Raw genomic sequence first — 12,205 nt, 5'->3', positions numbered from 1 at the left:
CATCTGTCATATTTCATGCACACATCAGATTTACTTTAATCCAATGGAACTGACAAACACTCTGCTGACCCTGATTGTGCACATTACCTTTCACACATTTTAGCAGCAGTGCAGAGACAGATCTCCAATCAGTCATTTTGGCATTCTGCTTCACATTTATTGTTTTCCTTTGTAACTTCACCTGTCGATATGTCTAGTTCTGTGAAAAGAGCTGTGTCTGTGTGTCTGTGTGTGTGTGTGTGTTTGAGAAAAGAGGTGCTGGGTTTAAGTGGCACAGCCACAATAAACCCTGATTGTTTGAAGCAGATAGCTATTAGCCGGCAGAGAGTGGGAGCTATTATGGTGGAAATGAAGCATTGTTAAAGAAACATAAGACTTCCCCCAGCGGATGATAGCCTCCTGAAGGAGCCTCAGATTAGATCTCACAGGTGCACTTGGGGAGGGAAGCACTGATCATTACACCAGGTGAATTATAGCGGCTCATCAAATCTCCTCAGGAATGAATATTAAGTCTTATTACGAGGTGGATAGGGAGGGAAGAAACCACTGATGTGAGCAATTTGCAAGAATTGTTTGGATTGTACCGTTTGGCTTCTTACAAGCGCTTTTCAGTGTGACAATTGTCACAGTGGTGGAACAGCACTAATACTGCTCCCCATAAAGAACTGTTGAAAGAAATACGGCTAAAATGTAGCTGTGAATGATGGAAAGACTTTGTTTCATGGAATGAATCAATGTCCTGTCACCATCCAGAAAATGAAATGACTCTCAGCTTTATGTCAGGCGGAAGCTCAGTGAAGCAGAGCAGTGCAAAGAGAGAGAGATTAAGAGTGTGAATGAATTTCAGAGTCATTCTGTGGTCATGAAGTTGTACTTACTACTGTCAAAGTCACCATGGAGTTGTAAAAATAAAAATGAAATGTCAAGGCTAAGCCATGTGAACTGTTTGCATTTCAAATTTCTGTTTTGAGAAGAGAAAGGTTATTGTAGAGCACATGAACATCATACACTGAAAATGTACGTGACTTCCATGAACAAAATACATTGGCATCGTTTAAATATACACTAAACGACTAATTATAGCAGAACATCCACATGCCGGATGTCATCAGCCAAAAAGTCAGTTTTTAATGCATCCTGGGGATGACTTTGTATTATTACATGTAAAACATTATCAAGTGATGGGATCTGGAGACATGTAGGACATATTTTGGGTTGTTCTCATTTAACTTAGAGAGGCTTACTTACTAAGGATGGATCTTAATACCAGGACTGAACAGTCAGACCCGGTGATCAGTTCCCCCTGAAGTGGTTACGATAAAGATAACACGGATGTGTCTTCATGCCATATTGTTTTTTTTTTTATTGTTAAATCTACCACCACTGTCCTGAAACATTATGTTATGGTTTGTTTTCACTGGCTCGTACCTGCTACCTGTTTCAGTATCTGGCGAGGTTCCAAGCGAGCTGAGGCGATAATATACATGACAACACCAGACTGTCGGCCACTGATTGGTTAGAGTTCCTTCAAGAGGCATGAGCAAAAATCCGCCACAAGAATCAATGCAGAAATGTAGATCAGTTAAAAATACTTAAAATCCTAAAAAAAAACATGGGTTGATCTCCAACAGTTACCAGGGAAATGTCTAAATCTCAATATTTAACAGAGGAGTCTGGTGTATTTAGCACCAGCACTGCTGATCATAATCTCCAGTCATGGAGGAAGTAGCCTACTGAAAAATATTTTTTTGTGTCGTGTGTGAAATGAAGTCACAGCATTTTCATGCAGCCGTGCGCTGATGACTATGATGAGTAGGTACTATTTTGTAGTGGAAAACAACATAAACCATGCTGTGCAGCACCAAGGCAAGTCGAGGCGAGCTGGGACCATAGGTGGGAAAGGGGCTTTAGTCTCCCTCATTACGCATACTGTGTTTATCCACTTTATACTTGCGCATTCTTCAGATCTCAATGGTGAAATTATAGGATTCATATCTGCTGCTGTTTCATCTCTTCCTCACCTCCATTAGCCAACAGTTCAATTGCTGCTTCAGCTGGGATTTAGAATAACCAGCAAAGATGCTATGTATTCGCCTTGAACATAAAACAAGCAATTATTCGTTAGGTAGCTGCACATAACGTGAAACACACAAGAAAAGTGCTTGAATTATTTTTTGAGGTCCAACCAAGTGCATGTATATGATGATTTTTAATGAGTGGAAATGGTGTAAGTATAAGTCAACAATGACTGCAGCAGGAATTTAAATTAAAATCACTGATCAAAAAAACCCAAAACAAAACATAATGCTTGTCAAAGCTGTTGAAAGTTAGGGGAATAAGATTGCATTTGGCACTTGTATTTTTGGGCTTGCCATCCTCTTGGTAGCACTGTTCTCAGTCATTATCCCATTGCAAACGGGATTGGCAGAGTGCTCAATAGCTGTGGAAAGAGGTTTGGAGCCAGAGCAGGGAACGGGAGAGTGAAGCCAGAAATCTCTGTGTTTGCTTGGCCAAGTAATTATTGAGTCTGTGTTATGAATCAATATTCTTCCAAAAATACCTATTCTTCTCTTTCATCTTTGCAGCCTCTGTCTCTAAGGATATCCAATCCATCACCCCGGGGGGCCCTCCAGAGAACAAAGCCAGCTTGTACTCTACTACCCACGATGCAGACAGGAGACTCCCTGTGGTTACCACCGCCCCGCCTCTCACTATCCTGAACCATCATCCGCTCTACAGAAATCACCCGCAGCACACGCCACCATTCGGCCCTCATGGTCAACCAAACTACTTTGAAGACAGTGGTGGATCCAGCTCCACTCGCTCGACCTCACCTGCTGTGCCATCAGAGACTCGTCTGGATAATGCCGATAGAAAGGCGTCAGATGAGAGCAACGATGACTCTAACATGCAACCAACCCATCTTACACACACAGTAGCAGCCACATCTCTCTCCATCACCCCCGTTCCAGCCACTCGAGTGGTTTTAAAGGATCCAGACGATTTTTCCACCATTTCATCTGCTACTGCTGCAAGAGAGAAAGATGTAGTAAGGTCAGATCAGTCTGAACTGAAGCAGAATGTCAGGCCAGGCAGTGATGAAGAGGAGACAACCACCACCACTATCACTACTACTACCACCATCATTACCACTATGCAGAGCCCGGGTAAGAACACATAATTATATATTGTCATATAAACATCACATGTTTATTATTATTTCCTTGGCAACAAGGATCTGGTATTGCTTGAGCCCCAATAGGTTGCATTATTGGGGGCTGGGACACTTTGACACTTGACAGCGAGGCTTGCCTGATACCTCGTAGTGAAGGCAGATTTCAGAAGTTATCGATGTGTGTAATGGCTGACTTTGTAGCAAGAGTTGCTGTTGTTGCTAAAGTTGACTTGACTTGCTCGTCTGTACTGGAATATTTGTGTATCTTGAATTTGTTGCTGCTTGAATTGAGAGGCTGGTGTTTTCATTATGGCATCGAAGAATGAGCTTTGCTTGCCTTCTACCACACATAGCACAAGCAAAGCAAGTGCAGACTATCCATCCATCTTCTTGCACTTTATCCTCGCCATGAGGGTTGCGGGTGGGGGGGTGCTGTGCCAATCTCAGCTGCAGGGCGATAGGTGGGTTACACCCTGGACAATTTGCCAGTCCATCACAGGGCCACACAGAGCCACCAACCATCCACTCTCACAACTTTGGTCAATTTCCTATTGTCTAATTTACCTAATCCCCATATTTCATGTTTTTGAACTGTGGGAAGAAACTGAGAGAAACCCACACTATCACATATCTTTCAATATCTGGCAGTTGTTTACAATTTGCTACATATTAAAATAGTGAATAGTGAACAATTTATAATGAAGAAAAGTTTTGTTTAAAAAACAAACAAACAAAAAAACACTAGGACATGAACAGATTTTGCATGTTAAATTTCAAATTTGAACAGCAGCATTTATTTGAATGTTTGTCTCAATGTCCAAAAACATTATTATGTTTTTCACATTATTATGTACAGGCGTTTTTTCAACTGTCTCCTTTCTGGTGACGAAGATGCTGATGCTGATAATTATGGTAATGCAAAGTGCAAACGTGTCATTTTGTGACGCGTTCAGTGTTAAAGGGTTAACATCAAAACAGCCAACTTGTGACAATTGTACATTTTAAATTAATTTTAAAAATGTCACATTGTTCAAAACATATTTTATAAATACCATCCAATGCATTACATCTTTGATTTTGTAACCCCGTATAATTTCATCTTCTAAATGTTTATCCTTAAGACACCATCAAAACTGAGACATATCCAAAGAGTCTCTCTGATCAACACCCACCACAGCCGTCCTCTCCTGAGCTTTCATCAAAGGATGTTTTTCTCTTTTGAGTGCACCCATGCTGTCTTCCCACAACTCAACTAATATCTTATCTATTTGCATTTCTCACCATCACACTGCTGTGGGACTAAAATAAATTACAACACTATTGCTGCATCACTAACCCTTAATCAAGAGAACCACACATGGACCTCCGCATAACACCCTGAAATGAAGAGATTGGATGAGGAAAATACACATCAGTGTGTATGATTTCTTGGTGGACTTAGCAAGAGGAGCAAGATGGCAGTAGCATAATTAATGAGCTCATCTGTGTGCAGGGTGATGATATGTCAGAATACAGTCAGAGAATGCTGTGTGCAAAATCCAAATGAAGCTATAGGCCAAAGTTCAGAAAAAACTCCTCTCATAGTTTTGCCTTTTTCCTCTACAGGTTGATGTTGGTCATTATATAATACTGCTTCCCTCTTGCACGTCCTTTTTCCCTCATGGTCAAATCCTTCCTGTCACAGACCCACTGAGTGTTTAATCCCAGGAAATGGGACTCAGGAAATCACCACTTCCACCCTATTTCCCATTTACCAGGAAATGTAAAATGAGTATGGTTTTCAAAATGAGGAGCACCCCTCCATTGCTAGACATTGACTGCATTTTTTTTTTCATTTTTATAATTTGCTTGCTTACTCCTGTACTACTATATTAGCAATGTTGTACCATTTATGTGTGTTGTTGTTGATGTAAAAAAGTCTGCAGAGTAACTAAAACATTTAAAAATATACATCCTTTATAATCTTCCATGACATAAGGAGTACAAATCCAAGAACATTCCATATTCTACTTGATTGGCTAAGCATATCTTTTGCGTAGTGTCACCTTTGATGTAGGCTTAGAAGTTATTGATAAATTTTTTCCACATCACATGTTTACCTTACCAAATGTTGGCAATGGTCACATTTCCTTTGACAATCATCAAAAACATTCAATTGCACAAACGTGTGAATCATAATTTGATGTATTTTCCATTGTGGCTATGTTTTTGTTGAGAAGGCAGTGATCACGGACAACGATCCTGCTCATTGTGTTGGACCTCGACAACCTTCATGAAAAATAAGGTGTAAATATAAATCCTGGTTCAAGGTCTTTGCATCCTCAGCTGAACCCCACCAGCACTCACCCACTCACTGACTGTTTTTGAAAGGAAAGCACTCAGCCATCATGTTTTTTCTCACCCCATTTTTTCAGGCTTCCACCAAATGTGCTCTTGTGCTTGTTTGTCCATCTCAGCGGCTGTCGGCTTCTTTTCAAGACAGAAGTTTGAAATCTTCCAAGCGAGGAGCTAACATGGACTCACCAGTAGGCCTCCTCACTGTGAGGAGGACTGAGAGGTTTCTCAGATCAAAACCAATTCACTATGTTAGGAAAAGGATCTCCATTCTCTCAGAACATGTACTTTATTTATCTCAAGCACCTGACTCTTAGCTCTTGTCTTTTCTCAATCATCTTTTTTTTCCTTTGAAACAGATCAGTTCCCCCTTTCATGGCTCTTTTCATGTTTCTATCTCCACTATTGCATTCTATTACCATAACGTCCTCTTTCTTCACCCCTTCATTCACTCTCGGAAAACAGCCTGACAGAATATTGCACATGACACACCGTGTTAATTGCAGTAGTTGTGGATTAATAACATAATGTAGGCGGTTCTAGTATTTACAGTTTACCTACTTAAGTCTTGGTTAAGTGAATGTGTGGTTGTTTGTCTCATTGTGCAAAAATGCAGCTTTTGCTTGTGCTGATTAAAATGGACATTGACTCTGCTACGATCTGGTATTAACATCTGTCCCGAATGATCTGACTGTGGGTAGATGCTGCCAAGTTCAAATTTAACAATCCATCCTGAATGTGTCCTCAGATCTCAGAGAAATCCTCATTCAGAGGTGGTTTGAGGACCCATTTGTTCACGTTCCTAAGCTGCAACATAATCCTCTCCGTAGCATGACTGACTGACTCCTTAGCTGATGTCCACCGCAGTTTCTTTTTTTTCACACGAGCCCGTGCTCATTTATTAAATTTGCAGCCACCACCACATTGTTAATATTGATCACAGTATGATTGTTTTTATACTAATGGTTAAATTAGTAGAACTTTGTTTCACTCAACTCTTTTCTCTATGTCACACACACACAAACACACACACACACAGCCAGGTTGTGATCATATGTGTCTCAGAAAACCCATCCAAGAGGTAGTTTAAAGCCACGTGTGAGCAGTTGTGCAGATGTTTATATAAAGTTTGAATGGCCCAATGTGAATATAGACAATGATCGGATAAACGGTGCATGTCTCTGTGTACACACGTGTGCTCACTTGTTTCACCACAGTCATTTATATGCTGCTGTGTTTGTCCCTGCAGTCCCCTGTCAGCTGAACCTGACCGGACCAGAAGGATACATTGAGGCTCCACCACTGTCCAGCTCTGCCTTTCATTCTACGATAGACTGCAGCTACATCATCACTGCATACATGGGCTATGGAGTGGAGGTTCAGGTAAGAACATTCATCCATCCATCCATCCATCCATGTTGTTGTCCTGACTCCCTTCAGCCAAAAATGAAAAGAGCTGAACTTCTAGTGTACCATTTTGTAATAATGTTGGACCTTCATAGTATGTATAGCTGGAATTGTAGAAAATTAACTAATAAGGAACAAATGCTTCTATATGGTAACCACATCCTCTTCTCCAGCTGCCTCTTTGTTACATGGTATCATACCAGGTAGAATATTCTTCTTTTAGCTTGTTATTTATATTATATTTTTACATTTTCTCCCTTTGGTTTGCGGTTGATTTGATGAATGTTACCTATAAAGAAAAAGAAAAGAGGAACAGAGAAAGGAAAGGGGGAACATGAGTCGGTTGCTTCCACTAAACCAAACAAAAGAACAATGGAACAACATCCAAAGGGCATTTGTTTTGGACTGAGAATAGCTTGACATGGATTAGGATATGCACTTTCAATTACTTTTATGTTTGCAATTGAAGACAATTTGTATGTGACAAAGAAAATTGTGGGGCAACATAATTTGGTCTTGTTACAAACCCCAGCTATGCACTTGTGACAGAGTGGCGACAGGATTGTTTGATACATTTCTTGCTTTGGATGGTATGAAACAGATGATTGGCCTCTGGGTAGAAGAGGAGTCGTGTGTCATATCTTGCCATTTCAGTTGTCACAGAGGTGTCTGTTCAGTGTCTCTGGTACACTGTAATGAGCCTTAGTTTAACTTTTAATACACGGTTCATTTTAATTTCATGAAACTAGAACACACACACACACACACACAGAGACAAGGACATAGCAGTGATTGCAACATGAGTCTGGCTTTTACAGGAGGACAGGGATCCATCAAAGCCGCTGCTCTTGTGAACATTCACGGCTCTGTGCTGCCACATGCTCAATGTTCATGATGGTTCAACCTGCCACTGTGGCTCGCTGTGTGACCATGGCAACCACAGAAACTGCAGACAGGAAAATGTTGCAAAAGTACGGAGTTGTTTGAATGTCACATGTCCTTACCAGCAGGAACAGTACAGCTTCAGTCTGATTAAATGAGACAGAAAACAGAAAAAAAGTTTATGATCACTTTAATAGTCTGAATTGTTGTCCATGTTTTTGCATTGTCAAAACTGAATTATTAAGGGTTAAATTAGATCAAAACACAACATCCATTTACACATGGCATTGTTGAAACACAGAGTGCTTGCAAAAAGTGCCTACATGCGGTATCATGGTTTGTATTTATTTTGCATATGTTATTTTACATTTATTTTGCATGAGTTCTTTGCAGTAAAATAAAAATGGTCTAACATCCAGCAAGCTGTTTAACGGATAAAAGTCTAATGATACACCAAATACTGCAATGTGAATCTACATTCAAAATAATCCTTAATGGTAAAGTAAAACAATTGTTTTAGAACTGTATTTTAAGATTTGTTTTAAATATTCCGAAACAAATATAATGATGTTCTGTAGTACTGTAATTAAATGCAATTATTTATTTCTGATACCATGAGTGTTCAGTGTTCACTGGGGTCTCAATAATTGCGAAATTGTGAAATGTTTGCAACCACCAATTGGCCATAACTGAATATGTTGGCAACAAAGGCTTTGGTCAGTGTCACAGATTGAAAAAGCCCCTTGCAGAGATGGTTGGACTTGTTTATCTCAGCAACACTCCACCAACCCAGTGCAAGTGAGTGATAGGGCACATAAAGGGATAGTCTGGTTAATGTTTGTCATTACAGTATTAACAAAAAGAGTGTCTGTGTTCTGATGAGACAAACATCCTAACACTATGTCTTATGACCACCAGGTACTGCAGCTGAACACAGAGGAACCTTATTTGCACATGATAGTTTCAATTCAGTCATACATTCATTCATTCTCTGCCAGCCTTTCCCATACCAGCATCTCACATGTCACTGCAATCTGTGTCACACCCTGCAGTAAGTGTAAGAAAATTAACCTACACAATTTGGTAATCGTAAAAGAGTAAAAGGCACACATTTGTCAATATGTATTGATCTGACGAAGTTATGAACCGATCGATGCTGTCTTTTAATGTTCTGAATGTTGTTTAATGAAGCTGCGGTGCTGTTACTTCCTTGTTACATCACTCAACATTCTATTTTTAATCGACAGTTGTGAGTTTTGTCTTTTCTTACTGCACCTACTTATAACGCTACTAATTATTTGAAAAAAATTCATTTTATATTGATAATGTGCGTGGGTGTGTCACATAAACCCTGATTCACAGTTTCTATTTTCTCAAAGTGTGCTGATGTAAGAGCAATAACAAGAGAGAAGAATTACTATTCTTAATTGTGAATCTGTGGTGTGTCATTTTCATCCTATAATTAAATCTATTCCCTGATCTTTAATATCCATATGAAGGTAAGCACTGATGGACTAGAATTATTCAGCCTCAACTCCTATCAAATTCTATCGTTACATAACAAAAGTATCTTCGCTGAATCATATCATATTCCTGCACACATACTCACCTCTTCCCTGATGAGCTGTTAGTATTGACCCTGGCCCTTTTCTTCTCATTCTCTGCCAGCTTGTCTAATGTACTTTCCAAGCTGGAGCCTTCCAGCCCCCTTACTGACTTTGCCTGTTCTTAGATGCCTGTGTTGAACTACCTGCTCATGTCTGTTACTGGCTGCTGCCCACATCTTGAGTTCTTTAACTCTTTGACCTTGCCTGCTTCTGCCCAGTGATCTTTAATAAAACTGCACCATTTTTAGCTTTTACTAGTTTGTTTGAGACATGCTATGGAGTCCTCAGAAACCTGAGCCATAAGGTGACCCATTTAATTTTAAGTGCATAAAGCAAGACAGTATCAATTTGTTGTTAGATGATTAACAGTCCTTCTTGTGTCCACTAGATGGATACTTGATAAACAAGTATTATTAACATGAATCTAATGTATGATGTAAAACAGCTAAACAGGACACAAGATGTGTCCAGCAACCACATAAAGACAGAGGCAGAATATTAAGTCAAGTATTTATTAACTGACCAAGTATCAAGAGCTTTCACAACCTTTACCAGATACATACAACAAACATATGACAAGATAGTGCAGTCAAATTATTCATTAAGTGTAAAGGAAAGTGCAGAATTGGATCTTTAGATGTGTTGCTAAAGGCATCTTACAATACTCTCTTACACAAAAGAGTCCGATTGTCTGATCTGCGTGAAGTTTAACCTGCAGTTAAACCCTGAGCGATACAAACATCAACAATGTTAGCAAACAAGCTAACGAACGTAGCTTGACTGCTGTCCGCTGCTACGAGCGATAAACGGCTAACACGTATGAAAGTGCGAACTCCGTGGCACTGGTAAAACTACGTGTACTTATCAGTTTGTGCTGGGACCGATTAAACGAGCACAAAACGTGACTTGAATCTGATGATTCTGATTGGACAATGACAGATAATATGTCTAGAACACTGATAATAACTACCTTTGCTGGCAGAGACGGCTGAAAGCAATATCAGTACTAAGGATCTTTGTACCTAGTTGGGAGGGCGTCGCCCAAATCGCCCCTATACACCGTCCGCCCCTGCTCAAATTCCTCTGCTGTTTTCAACTTGTCTTATACATTTATTGTGCTTTTATTTGTTGAAAACTAAATATGGTTTTGAACAGTGAATGAGTAGCAAGGAATGGTACTTACAAGCATATCGGTGCTTTGGTACGACAAAGTACGATGTAGGTGTTCACTGTCACCTCCACAAATGTTGTTTGGCCTGCAGACAATGGCAGCCGCTCCAAATGATTACAGCCACTCTATCCACTCTAGGGCATTCAGTGTCATTCTCAGAGTGTCTGACCTTTTTGGGACACTTATGTGATGATTTAAGTAGCGCCCTTGTCTGCACCTGAAAACCCCCTCATTCACATGATTAACTCCAAGAGCTTTGCTTCCTGCTGCTCATAAAATATACAATGGCCATTACACTGCTGAACCTCCAGATGCCTGGCCCAATATATTTAGGATAAAAAATGAATATGTGGTTGCAAATCATCGTCAATGATATCTCCCCAGCTGCTTCCTGTCACTGGTGGTGAGAAAGGGAAAGGAGAAGAAAGAAGGGGAAGAACTAGAGTCAGAGAAAGGAAGAAGATAATGAGCACAAGAGCGGATAGGTTCATTGAAAAGAAAGAGAAGACATTTCTGAACAATTTTGTCCAGAGGCTTAAGCACTGGTAGAATTCGGTGGTTGTGTCATGTTCAACATCCATGTATATGTATACATCACTTACATTTTTGAAGATTTTGACGAGTCTCGGGCAGTTCCCGTCAGGCTGCATATGACCCAACCAAACATTGTCACTCAATTTATTTGGAGCCTGACAGATGGAATCTGGGGAGTAAGAGTGCTGCCAAAGCCTACTACTATGCACATGGTACAAACAGAGAGTAACCATGGTGGAATTATCAGCATTTCATCTTTGATTAGTCAGTTAGAGATATTGTCAGAATATTTCAGAGCGTGAAACCAATAGATGACATTTCAAATTTATTTAGTGATTCCAATTAATCAGGTGGAGTGGACGGTGGAGAAACAATCCATTAACTCTTGTGTTATTGGTGAAATTAGGATCATGGAGCCATGATCTTTGTACAGCCACCTGCTTGTTTTTGTCTACCATGGGTCTAGATAGACTTTATATAATTGTTTGTATTCAATGTAAGATTAAATCACAATAGACACAGTTTAGTGGGTTCTGGATTTAAAAATGGCATGTTTTATTTACTTTGCAATAGGCAAATGTGTCGTATTAATTTTTTTAATTTTTTTTTACAGTACATTATTTTAGATTTCTCCAAAATGATTTAGTTACCTAACTCTAACCTTAAAATATATTTCATGATCCTTTGAATTTAATAATCCTCCAATCATCATAACAGTCATGGTCAAGGAAGTCATAGTCAAGGAAGGCAACTAATGAGAAGTGTATCATAAGTTTAACAACAGGGTCCAGCATCCTGCTGTGAAAGGACAACTCACAGCTGTTGGTTGTCCATCATTGTCAGTCATGGTCTCAACAAAATAGTTTATCACCCGTTCAGGATACCGATACCAATACCACTACATGTGCCTTCTTCTTCTTTACCACTCTCTCTTTTCCACCCTCTGGTGTCTTTGTACTCAGTGTGTCAACTCTGTAATGGTTAAAGAATTGAAGTGCAGAACAGGATGGTAGATGTGTGGAAGGTGAATTTATCAATCAAAGGACAGTCTTTAGAAGGTAGGCTGGTATAAAGTCCAAACGAACACAATCGAGG

At 39.8% G+C, this 12,205-nt stretch overlaps 1 protein-coding gene across 1 annotated transcript in view; it reads left to right on the top strand.

Moving 5' to 3' along the window:
• The window catches only part of sez6b (seizure related 6 homolog b), a gene marked incomplete at both ends in the record, with an annotated part of 118,631 nt that overhangs the window by 16,261 nt on the left and 90,165 nt on the right, over positions 1-12,205 (top strand). Inside the window, 3 exons of the mRNA XM_083886877.1 lie at positions 2,387-2,514; positions 2,586-3,167; positions 6,759-6,892. Coding sequence (XP_083743003.1) covers positions 2,387-2,514; positions 2,586-3,167; positions 6,759-6,892 — 844 coding nt within the window. The remainder of the gene's footprint in view (positions 1-2,386; positions 2,515-2,585; positions 3,168-6,758; positions 6,893-12,205) is intronic.

This window comes from Microchirus variegatus, assembly GCF_963457635.1.
Source record: "Microchirus variegatus genome assembly, chromosome: 3".
Classification (NCBI taxonomy): domain Eukaryota; kingdom Metazoa; phylum Chordata; class Actinopteri; order Pleuronectiformes; family Soleidae; genus Microchirus; species Microchirus variegatus.
Note: the sequence above shows the minus strand (reverse complement) of the source record. Positions and strands in the feature narration are given on the sequence as shown.